The sequence below is a fragment of the Acanthopagrus latus genome, chromosome 8, assembly GCF_904848185.1.
Source record: "Acanthopagrus latus isolate v.2019 chromosome 8, fAcaLat1.1, whole genome shotgun sequence".
Taxonomy (NCBI): Eukaryota; Metazoa; Chordata; class Actinopteri; order Spariformes; family Sparidae; genus Acanthopagrus; species Acanthopagrus latus.
Window position 1 is genome coordinate 2,344,510 of NC_051046.1, and position 13,080 is coordinate 2,357,589.

Here is a 13,080-nt window from a genome sequence, read left to right on the forward strand (position 1 = left end):
CCGTCCTCCTGCCTGTATAATCTACTCTGTCAGATGGAAGCTGTCGTCCGGGGGGGAATAAGAGCTTTATTGTCCCGGTTCTTCTCCTTTGTTGGGGATTGCAGCAACATTTCTAGGTCACCGGCTGTGACTGAACGCCCCGCTGCCCAAACTGATTCTTCACTGAGGGAATTCTCCCCCTCCTCTCACCCCACTCCCCATATTTCAGCCAGTACTGTCAGGGGGAACACAATTAGAAAATGCTCCCAGCAACAACAGCCGCACTGCGATCTGTCAAATGATTCTAGCTTCTGTTTCCAGTCGGAGCAGATACATTATGGATGCCGACTCAAGCCGTTAGTCAAAAGGCTCTTTCATGGCAGTAATTGGGCGGAAGGGCTCTCAGATCCTTTCTCTATTCATATTTCTCCTCATAATTATCGTTAACCTTTCACCGTGATCTCTCTCAGAGGGGTTAAGCACACATTAATGTTCTCGCCTGAGGTTTGGATGATGTAATCTGAGGCTGTGCTTAATCTCTGATGATGGGTTTTTAGAAAACATACTGTATGAGCGTCTAACTCAAATCTTTTCCACGCTAATGTATAAAAATGTTTTGTGATTAAAACTCTGCATCTCTCTCAACACGTTGCATTAAAAAAAGCCAAAGTGTAAAAACAGTTTGTGTTTCAGATTTCTTTTCTGGCAGCCAGTGGAGACTCCAGGATCCACCGATATCCGTCAACACAGTTCAGCACTTAACCCTCCATAAAATGGCAGATGGTTGTTTTCAATGCGTATTTGAACACGAAATAAAATAAAATAAAAGATACAACATGTTAATCAATGAACTTTAGAGGCTGATTCTGACTTTAGTGATGTTCAGGTTGTGTTTCTGGCACCATTGAGGTTCACATTTGTGCTTTCTTTAAGTTGAATATCTCTAAAACTATCAGACAGATTGCCCCGATAACTGCTGCGGTCCATGTTTGTCTCAGGATGAACAGTATTAAACTGGAAGCCATCAGTGTTTCATCATCAGGTCAAAGGTTTTCCCGTATTTTGTCACCAGCTGACAAGAACTGACTGTTTAACATTAAAGCACTGTGATGTTAGCGTAGCCTCAGAGCTGCTAGCACGGTGTTCTTGTTGCTCTCACATCTCCGGCATCCACTTCCTGTTTTCCTTCGCTGTTCATGCCTTTAATTATTTATTTTTTTCAGTCACATTAACTTTAAAGTCACTAAATCACCATTAAACACTCTGTAACAGAAGCAGGTCGTATTAATGCCACTCAGCAGTGTTTATGCGGCCCTATAAGGACTGTGTGTGTATCGGCTCTTTAGTGGTTCACTTCCTGTTTGTGTTTCACATTTTTCAGACCGTTTGCTGTCAGAGGCAGCCTGCAGTTTCTCTCCTTTGTCTTTTCTGGATGTGAGTCTCAGCGACAGTCTGTGAGGAGGCGACACTTCAGTCTGCAGAGTTTCAGTATGTTACGGGAAGAAACAGATTGGATGTGAAGAGTTTGTGGAGGGAGCTGCAGAGGACGCCTGGAGGGATTTTTTCCTTTTTAGAGTAAATCAGATCACTGCAGATTTTTGACAGCATCTACAGTCCGCCTCCATTAATACTCTTCACCCGGGGGCATGGAGGGCCGCTGCAGAGTCGGGGCTGGTTAACAGCAGAAACAGTGTCACACTGCAGAGGAGACGGGAGAAGAAGTGGGTCTGCAGACAAGAGTTGTCTCGTTTTTTAGTCTGAAAACAGCAGAGAACAAGGATAGTGGTGTTGGCTTATCAGACCAATATTTTGTTTGAGAGAAGATCGACAACTTTTGGTCAGATATCCAAGTCGAACTGAAGCAAATTTCTACCTTCTACAAATTTACAAAACACAAACACCCTGTTAACTGACTGTAGACACAGTTAAGTGCTACATTCACGGAGCAATCTGAAAATGACTGAACGAGTCTATGACCAGCGCCTCCAAAAACAAAATAATTGCAGCGTACGAGACCTTCATCAATCTTTTGCTGTGTGAGTGGGTCTGTGGGAATACTGACAAAAAACATGCCCATAAAAACAGCCCAAACACACGTAAATATAAATATATATAGATGGGGAACCACAATGCTCGCCAAGGAAATACAATGGGGAAAAAACTGCTGGTGTTCAGAGCGGCTTGGATATCAAGAACTCAAGGAGTTCATGCAGGTAACTGAACGGTAAGTCATGATGGTCACTCAACAAGGTTGTAGTATTCTCACAATTTCCCTCAACAAGAAGGAACAAGGGCAGGAAATAAATCTCAACAGGACCTAAACAGAGCAGAGTCTCTGGCTGACAGTCCATCTGGATCTGGTCTGCAGTGGACAGAACCAGAATATGAATCAGACAAACCCGGGTGTCATTCCCCACCTCTCTTAAGCCTTCAACACAAGAGCGTCATCAAAGCCTGATTGGCTGTGAGGGGAAATACCCCAAGCTGCTCTCATTCATTAACGGGACTTGATTCATTCATTCAGTTTCTTGAAGACGTTTCACCTCTCATCCGAGAGGCTTCTTTAGTTCTTCAGAACTGGAGGGGGGTCGCAGGGTTTTAAACTCTGTGTCTAAGTGTCCTTACGGAGTCGTTAAGGACGCATGTGAGCTCTGAGTTTCACAGTTCTTAAGGCCACTTGTGGGATGTTCGGGCTAGGTGAGCCCAGGTGTGAATGGTTTTTGAGCTGTCTGTGGAGGGAACTCACCTGTTGGATGACTGAGAACCTCGTCAACACTTGGCCAATAAAATAAAAACCAAACATTAATTCATTAAGACAGAATCTACTGCAGGACAGCTGCATTTGGCTACATTACTTTTAGCTCATTGCCAAATATACAGGCAACTGAGTGTATATTTAACCAGGAAAGGGCCTTTTACACAAAAAGGGACTAAACTGCTGTATGATCAGTGGTTTGCTGCCAATCCACCCGTGTATTGTCCAAAATGTGAATAATAACATAAACACACACGCATATAAAGATGTCTGCTCATTTTAAGGCTGTTCTGATGTTTCGAGCAGCAAAACGTTATCTGGACCTGCACCATCCGGGCCGAGTGGTTCGGTTGCTGAGGAAGCCTGGCTCCTGTCCACCAATCAGGGCCGGAGATCCCGGCCCTCCCAGGACGTCTCTCTCATTCCAGAACACAGTCCTGGGAGCAGTTAGGAGAAGGTCAGTGAGCAGCCTGTTCAGCAGCAGAGCCTCAGTGTACCCGTTGCCCCATTGTCTCCGAATGAATGGGGATGTCTAATTACTGGAGCAGCGACGGGGCCGGCCAGCCTCATCCACAAAAGACTCCAACACGCAAGTTTGGTGCCAGATAACAAATCAAAGCTAAACGGGCGATTAGACGAGAATGTGGTTTACATACAATGACTCCCCTTTTGGTGATTTAGGGATGAACTCAATTAGACAAGAATGTTATGTCATTATCCAAGAACATGAACGCTGTAACTGCAAATTAAATTTTAGATCATATTCTCTAGAATGTCGGGTGAAAGTAAGTGTCAAAGATCTGAAAGAGAATGAAAAACCTGTCAGAAGTCTTTGAATGGTGCCACTCAAACTGGAGACAGAGTGATCCACATTTCTGACGAAACATGAAACATATTCCCTCGCAACATGTCTTTGCAGATGTAATGGCAGAAATATTTAATGTTAAATGTAAAGTGTCACATGTTGATGATGGAGCCACACAGAACGCCCAGTTATCTGTCCAGTTCAATGTAACGGCACAACATTTCAGGTTTAGATTGTTTTTACGGGTCAACAACAGAATTTGTTGGGAAGCTGCACTCCAGACAGAGGTGGCAAAAGTCCACACGTTGTTTACTCATGTAGAAGTACTGATTTAACTTCTTTACTCAGGTAAACACACACACATCAGCGATGTGAACATCATGATGTCAGTCTGAACATCAACGGCGAGAGACGACGCAGCATCACGCGAAATTCACATCACCCACAGCGATCAGACGCAAATTCTCATCTAATCGCGTCTTAAAATTGACTTTGATGATTTAGTCTGTTCCCATTACATTCTGAATAATTGATTAGTGCTTTCATGCATTACTGCCATGCAACATGCTACATCACAGTTAGCTCACATGCTACTATGATACCTGTACCATGCATATAAATACCAATATGCAGAAAATATGCAAACTAACATAACAGGACAATCTTATCTAACCTGCTCTAATCAGTTACTCAACGTAGTAAATGTTATATGCTAAAGTCAGCGGATCAACTTCCTACAATATTTAGCAAAGACCAACTCTTGAATGAAACCTTTCCAACACCTGTGATGTTTCATGTTGCAGGCTCAGTCACTGTCAAACTGTTTGGTAAGATTCACACTGGCAACATTTACAAGTAGTAGAGCTGAAAGAAGGTGCACCAGGAACTTGTGAACTTGTACAGTAATTTGAATGGAAGCTGCAGCTCAGGTGCCATCAGGCTCTTGTTGATCTTTAGAGGCCAGACTGGACCGGATCAGACCAGAAACCATCAGCAACAACTTCTTTCAGTATAAATGAGCCTCGACGCTCCGTCTGTGGTACTGTAGCACTGTTCACTGTGTCGGCCAGCTGAGAGGCAGACTCCTTCCGTCGTCATGACGACGGGAGGCGAGGACAATGGCGCGCTGTGTCCTCCTCGGCCGGGGCGGGGACGATGATGACGAAATGATGGCGAGAGAAAAAAACAGCTGAGATTCTGTGCTGAGCCTGACGCAGCAAAATAAAATGGAATCAAAGGAGGATGAGTCGGTTTGTGTTTTGAAGATTTTGTCATTTAAGCAAATGGAACTATCTAAAATAAATGATCTTCTTGCTTTGACTCTTCAAGCCGTCTGCGTTCTGTCCATGCCACGTGCTGTTGTTTGTTGGACTGACTGTATCTCTGAGGAGACGAGGACACGTTGTGTTCAGTCCGAACTGTACAAACAATAGTGACTGTGTGTTCTGGATGAACAGTCTGCACATCATGTCTTTTTCTTCTAACAATGATCATACTCACAACTTCAATTACACATTTTAAGCCCCACTAGTGGTAAGACTTTGAATAACCTCATCATCAGTTTATTCTTTGTGCTGTCCAACACACTCACACAGCGGCTGTGACAAACAGCCTGCAGGGCACCATAGCAAGGATTTATACTTTTAGCACCTGCGGAAACGTTGCGATCAGTGGAGCGATTTTCGGGCGACCTGGATGTAAAAGTCCCATTAATTTTGCCAGAAAGTTTTACATAGCTTACTCCTACAGCTTGGATTGAATGAAACGCGAATAAAAAATTCACGTGTGTTCAAAACTATCTGCTTCTTCTGTGAACAGAAAACCTTAAGAGGAGAATTTAAGTCCAGCTATTTCTACAAGAAATATAAGTAAGAAACATTCAATGCTAACAGCAGTCGACGCTCTCTGGGTGACACAAGAAGTCACAAAAAGTTCAAGGACATTTTATATCTGAGAAGTTAAGCTTTTTCGGCTTTGTGCACCACTGAGCAGCTTGCATAGGAATGAACAGGGCTCCACTGCCAAAGCGCTATCACAAAAGTTTCCCTATATGTCGCCTGCACAAGCTCCTTGTGCAGGCGACATATAGGGAAACTTTCTCGATAGCACAAACTTTTGCACAAACCATTTGATTCCACTGTAAAAAAATTGAGCTTTAAGTGCTTTTCCAGCATGTGAGGCCATGCAGAGCTGCCACTGAACCAACAAATCATCAATCTAGATGCAAAATAGGTTCGAAAGATTATTTTAAAATACTTTTTAATTAAAGTGACATCTCTCTTGTGGCTAAAAAAACAAAAACAAAAACAAAACAACAATAACTCTGTCGTTACATTTGTGTACTGAGCGGTGTGCAGTTTGTCTGCTATCAAACACACAATGAAGAGAAACACACTCACTCACACAGCTGGAACTGATTCACCAGAACATCTGCAGCAAACACAGCAACAACAGCATCAACAGCCATTTTCAAATATATTACTGTACATCCCATTAACTCACTCAAACAATGAAAGAAAACATCCAAAAAAAATGAACCTACCGGAGCTGACAGCAGCCGTGGTTGGTGATTACTGTGTTTATGCCAATTTCAGGTAACATTTTCAGGGTCTTCACTTTAACTAACACTTAGTCAAGATGTTGAACCAAATTCTTTTATATTACTTATATAGTTGGACCAAGTCATGATCAGGAGAAGTTCAGGGTCCATGTCGGCTCTCAGCTTCTGTGAAATACATTGATGATGAATGAAAAGTAAGACTGAGTGCACGATCAGTAAAAATACTGGTGAGTTAATTTAAAAAGAACTAAACGTATAAATGCTATTAACTAAGATCGACTGTGTTCTCGTATTTATAAATTCTGTAAACGGTGAACGGACAAACTGACGTCTTCAGATAGTCAGTCAACACAAACGTGTTCAACAGTTTGGAATCGATTCCAACTCAGGAAGTTACAGCCTGATATGTCAACGCGTCCATCGATCAAACGACCCGGAAGAAACTCCGCCAACACTGTTGATCTTTGACCTTTGACCTCAGCAGTGCGTCCCAACAGACGTGTAGGCGGCGGAGGTGGACGCCTCCCTGCGGATGGTGCCGAACGGCGACAGCTCCAGCTCGGTGGTGGTGCACTCGTCGCCATCGCTGGCGGCGGTGGCAGGGGAGCGGGGCGGGCCGCACTCGTCGCAGCAGCAGCAGCAACAGTCCAGGAAGGCTCTGGTGAACGGCTGGCACAGACAGAACAGAAGCACCGGCGTCACCGCAGACTTACAGAACAGCAGCAGCTGGCTGACCAGGTGCAGGATGTCCAGGGTTCTCCTGGGAACGCCGGCTGCCATGTACACGCTGATGATGTTGCAGATGTTCTCTGGAATGATGCAGAAGCCGTACAGGATGGCCAACGCCACCACGGTGCAGTTCATCTGGCTCTCCAGCTGGATCTGCTTCTTGCTGCTGCGCACACAGGTCCGCTCCGCGTGCCGGATCTTGCGGGCCGTGACCAGTGAGCTGCAAATAGTGAACAGCGTTGGCAGGCAGAAGTAGCAGCCGAAGTACCACCAGAGACGGGCGCCATCGTAGGTGAGTCCCAGGACATACAGCGTGTCCGGGAGGTCAGTGGAGATCCGGACCACACAGCGCTCGCATGGCGTCACGTCGGGCGGGTCGCCGTCCTCAGTGACCAGCTGTCGGATCAGCAGCTCGGGCAGCGCCAGCAGCAGAGCGCCCACCCAGATGACGGCGAGCTTGGCCGTGGTGGACGCCCAGTTCTCGATCATCTCGTAGTACATCTGCACGTTGGTGGCGGCACGGAAACGATCGATGCACAGAGCGCACAGAGTGAAGGTCGTGACCCCGAGAGACGCCACCTGGGAGGAGAGAAGGACTGTCAGGTTACACACTGCCGACAGGAAACTAAAAAAAACAAGGATACGAATCCCCTCTTGGCAATTCCTTTAAAAAAGTAAACATTTGAAGTAACGTTATGGTAAAACACCTTAAAAAAAGCTTTTCTATTCTATTTTTGCTTTTTCAAAATGACAGGAAACAGAGGTCCCTTCTTAGACCGTGGAGAGACGTAGTGCCCACTTGGCAATATTGACATGTATGTGTGTGTGTGTGTGTGTGTGTTGGGGGTCGGACTACCCCCGACACACACACACACACACACAGCAGTTTAAATCCTCTTTCTGTTTTGTGATTATGCTCCATTAAACAGTCAACAGTCAGTTTAGAAATTAAAATCGTCTGTTTTCAGCACCAATAAAGCTTCATTTGAATTTGAATAAACTACCAGCGAAGAAGTTAAAAATGTGTTATTTCAATTATTGACCCTTGAAATTTTTAATAATTAGAATAATCAGGAAGCAAAGTCAAATGTGACAAAAGGACGATGGATGAAGACGTCAGTAAATATCAGTGATGTCATGTAGGTCATCACCTCAAACAAAGAGCTCTGCTGCTGTTAAGAGGATTAAACTCAAATACGAGCTTTAGTTTTTCAGATTTAACAGATTTTACACGCACGATACCCTGCTGCTAATATTTACACTTCAGAAGTACAGATACAGTAACAGAGTTCAGGCTCTGACATGGACTCAGAGTATCAGAGTAAAAAGTCTCCCTCTGAAGGACATTTGTGCTCAAAGCTAACTGAAGCTCACGTCATATTAATAGAATTCAAAGACTATTAAAGTTGAAGGTAGAATCAGTAGGATTTTGTCCCAGCTGTTCCTGAATGCACCACAAAGACAGTTGATTGTTGAGTCTCATTCCCAGGACGTCAAATAGACACATGTTGGGTTGGTAAAGCGTCCCGAGCAGCAACAAAGAGAGAAAATCAGAAACTCTCTGCAGATACGAGACACTAACACGCCTTTTCTCCACATTCCAGCCTCCCTCTCTGTCTGTTTACGGCTTCTTACGGCTTTGTCTCGTCTGAAATCAGTCTGGTGACGTTGGGAAGGCGGCGTGCGATGACCTCAAGCGCATCAAACTAAACTAACGAGGCTGTTTTGAAAATGTGAGGAGTACTGTAGTTACTTCTCACCTCTGACAATGTTTCCTCTTGTGATTCGATTATCGATACACTGGCAGCAATTACTGATATTCTTATTAAAACACTCAGGTGTTATAAACAGATTCTCCCAATAATGAGACTTCGTGGAGTCACAACTTCATGACTCCTTGTGGTTTAAACTGTTTAAGCTGTCGTGCTTTCTGACAGTTAAGACTTTTATTTTGGAAGGATGGCACATGTGGACAAAATGCAGTCAGCGTGTGTTGAAGAGGCGCCGAGATGAGACTCATTGCTGACTATTGTTGTTTTACATTCTTTTATCTCAACTGTCTTGTCTGTCACAGTATCGCTGCATCGTTGTAGACTCGTCGTGAGTTGTATCGTATTGTGAGTTACTCTGTGAATTCGAGGACTTCATGTTGATATTTTACGGACCAAACAACTGATGGATTAATTGAGAATGCAATCGACAGACAAATCGACAGTGAGAATGATGGTTGGTCAGTAACAGCCCTAAGTCCATCTAGAACTAATCCTTAGACCCCCTTGTTTTCTCTGATGAGGCCTGATCAGAGGGGGGTCGTCCTTCCCTAATCTCAATCTGAGAGACTCTTCATTAATCCAGATCTTCACTCTGATTGGACAGCAGGAGGTCACGTGTGCAGCAGGTGTCGTCTTGTTTAATGCGGCCTGATGTGACACGGATCAGATTAAACAGTCTTCACATGAGGCGACATTAAACCTGAATTAAATCCTGACTGCAGTCTGGAGCCACCGTCCCCCTAATTCTGCTCAGGACGGGAAGACGCGTCAGGACGTAAACGAGATCCGTGTTCTATAAAGTTTGTCAGTTTAAAAAGAATTTAAATCATCTGGTTCTGATGTTCAGAACAGATTCACGACTGATGTTAACTAGTTAACGTCCAGAATCTCTTCCAGCGCAAACTTCTTATTCCTTGTGTTTCTCACAGAGTTGTGTTGTGGGATCAGTCACATGAAGAGGAATGTGGCTCTTAAAAAGTCCCTGAGGAGCTTCACACTGTGTTCTGTGTAACTTCTGAATACTTTCACCTCCATGACTCACATGAGGAGGAGATCTCTTCAGGGGCCGTACAGACGTGACGAAAATGACTAAATTCTGTCAAAATCTCCTCATGTTGATGGAAAGTCAGCTGAACTTTTGAAGTCTGCAAAACATTTCTGGAGCTTCACATTGAAACAGAGTTGCAGCGTTCTCCTTAACAACTGACGGAGACCGAAAACTGTTTAAAAATGTTAAATAAAACAACAAGTCTTTCAGGCTACGTGAGCCCAGAAGTCCCAAACTGATTTGAAAAGATGCTATTTACACGGTGGACCCACTTCAGATGTGGTGCACGCTCACGGTTAACGTCAGGGACCATTTCATGTTGTTTTGGTTTTGTTTTGTTTTTTAACGTTTTAAACAAGTCACCGTGTACTTTAGTTGTTCAGGAGAATGCTGCAACGTTTTGTGAAGCTGCAGAAATGTTTTGTGGACGTTGATACTTCATCTGACTTCACACTGACACGAGGAGGCAGATGATAATGAGAGTTTCAGGGATTTTATCACGAAACTTAAGCATTATGTTTTTTTTCTCCACCACTGTCCAGTAGTTGGAAAAGACTGGAAGATCTGATAAACTCAGACAGATGAAGTCTCATATTAGTCTCAGATGGACTTTGGAATACGAGGATTTTGTGCCCCATTGCTTACAGACACATGAAGAGGGTCTCACAATCTCTAAATGATTCCAGACTTGGAAAAATGTGAACTTTTCCTTTAATTCAAGCTGTTGCGTGTATAAAACTGTATAAAACTTGTCACACACGTGGGGAAACTTTGGCTCTGCCAGCAAAATGACGTCATACGTGATCGTCCTGCCCTCACCTGTCTCAACTGACATGTAACTCATGAGCACCATCATCAGCAACAACCACGGCGCCCTCCTCCCCTCCTCCCCCTCTCCTCTCACCTCCAGGTACGGGATGATCCGGCACGAGAACTCCCCCAGCAGCCAGTTCTTGGTGAGCTCGTGAAACACCACGAGCGGCAGGCAGAAGAAGATGATGACGAAATCCCAGAGCGCGAGGTTGGCCAGCAGCGAGTTGGAGATGCTCCTCATGTAGTAGTTGTGACACACGATGCACATGACCGACACGTTCCCGATGATCCCGACGCTGAAGATGAGGGCGGCGATGATCATGACCGCGTACGCGCCGTACGACTCCGCGGTGACCGGATAGAACGGGTTCTTCACCTGCTTCCGTCTGGTCCGCGTGTTCACCGGCACGAGCGGCGTGGTGTCGGGGTAGTCCGGCACGGAATACTCCTCCTCGTAGTCACTGGTGTTGAGTCCGAACGGAGGTTCGGCCTCTTGTTCCTGCGCCATGGCGGCGGGCAGATCTTCCCACGCGGTTCCGTCCTGCAGCGGCTCGCTCCGCTTCTTCCGGCCCGGTTTTGCTCTCCGTCTCTGCCGCCGGTGGTGTCCGCTCCTCCCGAGGCTACAGGTGCGTCCATGCGGGGTTTGTGTAAACACTTCACCCGGACGGCATCCACCCCTCCGCGCCTCTCCAGCCTTGTTAACATCCGTGCGTAAAGCCTCGTCTCCGGGTACAAGTCGGATGCGCCGCGCTCCATTTTGCGCATCGTTTTTACGCACAGTGCGTCGGGGTGCCGGAGTCCCCAGCCGCTCAGGGGGCGACGGGTTTACAGTATCCAGCCAAGAGGCCTGCGCCTGCGCCTGCGTCCTCCCATTGTCCTCCCCGGTGACTGTGCGCCATCTCCGGCTCTGCACATTCCTATCAGCGGCGGTGGATTCATAATGAGGGCTGAAAGTCGTCTTTGTTTTCCAGTGGAACTGACTCGCGACGGCCTCGCTGCAGAGCCACAAACACAGTAACCTCGAGAAGGGAAGCAGCAGCATCGTGTGGTTCTGTCTAACCCGTCAGATCAAACTGATGTGTGATCCGAAATGATCGATCCATCTCCGGTTTCTCATAATCAGTCCAAAGAATTTTAAAAAAGGATAAAAGTTTAAAATATTGACTTCAAACCGCCGCAAACGATCAGTTTTCCTTCATCTTTGCGCGCAAACAGCCTTCAAAAAGTCTCCGGTCGTGGGTAAGAGGGGCACCTGTCGGGTTTGGGTGCGTCCCGGAGCGACTCCAGTCAGGAGGCATCCCCAAAGAGATGCAGAGCAGAGCGGGAGGGGAAAAAGTCCTCAAAGCGGGCTCGAAAAAGGAGAGAAAAGCGTCCAGATCCTCCGCAGCTGAGGGTGGAGGTGTGGGGAGAGGTTTTTTTTTTAAAGGTCCACCTCCGTCACATGAAGCGCACACAGCCGCTCCGGAGCGCCGGGGGAGGACGCGGTGAAATGCGACCGGTGGAGACGCCGAGCCCCGACTGAGAGACAGAAGAGGACCCGAGAGTAGGAGGAGGAGGAAGAGGACATGAGGGAGGGGGTGAGGAAGAGGAGGAGGAGGAGGAGGAAGGGGGTCATCTGTGAAACCTGCTCTGATCCGAGAAGAACCAGTAACACTGAGCTGCAAACTGCGTTGGATCATCAAGTTTAGATGTTATATTTAGATTTAACGCACTTACCTAAAGGAAACTGTTGTAGATCGGCAGCTCATAAAACAAGCAGCAAACACATGTTGATTTTTAAGGAAGTTAAGTTTAGTCAGTTTCTATAAACAACTGGATCTGCAGATGTTTCACAGTAACAATCCTGCAGGAAATCCACTGTGAACTTTTCTTATTCGTACATTTTCTCTTCAATCTATTGTTTAATTACTAAAAGTTTTAAATAATGTTCCAGTTCGTCTCCGCAGCTTCAGTCCAGTGACTCAGAAACGTTTTAGTTTGTCACTCAAAGTCATGACAGGACGAGTGTTTGTAGGTCTTGTGCGCCCTCTAGTGCAAAGTCAGAGTATCACACCTGCACTGATCTGATCTGGTTTCACACATTTATACCTGAAGTCAGAGCCGGCTGCAGACTTTCTCAGATGAAAATGTTGTTGATCCTGTGTGTGTGTGTGTGTGTGTGTGTGTGTGTGTGTGTGTGTGTGTGTGTGTGTGTGTGAATACTTTGGGTCTCCTCTGGCCGCATGGTTTCATCCGTACTGACCACCTCGCTCTACTTCTGGTCTTCAGGTTTTTCTTCTTCGGGGCGTCTGCAGGAGAGAAACGTCATGAAATCATCATAAACACATAAATATATAAAGTCAAGTACTTTATTAGATGTGTAATACTGTCAGCTGACCAGCAGATGTCACAGTGACACCACAGATAACTAGAAGTTCTCTGAGTGACGAGCACAAAGTCACATTTAGACGTGTTTTATAAAATTCCCCTGCAGTAACATTAACAGTGTTTCATCGGACAGACTCATCCATCCGTCCATCCATCCGTCCATCCGTCCATCTATCCATATACAGCCACTAAAATATCCACAACTTCCTGAAAAAGTTATTCATTTTATTTTGAAAGATTCCTGCACAGGAA

The 13,080-nt window shown here is 45.6% G+C and overlaps 1 protein-coding gene across 1 annotated transcript; it reads right to left on the bottom strand.

Annotated features, from left to right (window-relative positions):
- Positions 1-5,678: 5,678 nt before the first annotated feature.
- Positions 5,679-12,639, bottom strand: LOC119024712 (prosaposin receptor GPR37-like). The gene is made up of 2 exons (XM_037107733.1): positions 10,553-12,639; positions 5,679-7,407 (listed from the first exon to the last, which is right to left on the bottom strand). Exons 1-2 carry the CDS (start codon positions 11,501-11,503, stop codon positions 6,577-6,579), a joined length of 1,782 nt encoding a protein of 593 aa, XP_036963628.1. The 5' UTR covers positions 11,504-12,639; the 3' UTR covers positions 5,679-6,576.
- Positions 12,640-13,080: the final 441 nt, after the last annotated feature.

Bases quoted from the DNA above. Each gene is read 5' to 3' on its own strand.
- LOC119024712 (XM_037107733.1), bottom strand. From the start codon at position 11,503: ATGCTGCTGCTTCCCTTCTCGAGGTTACTGTGTTTGTGGCTCTGCAGC. The intron at 7,408-10,552 runs GTGAGAGGAGAG...CTCTCCTCCCAG, and splicing joins GGATCATCCCGTACCTGGAG to GTGGCGTCTCTCGGGGTCAC.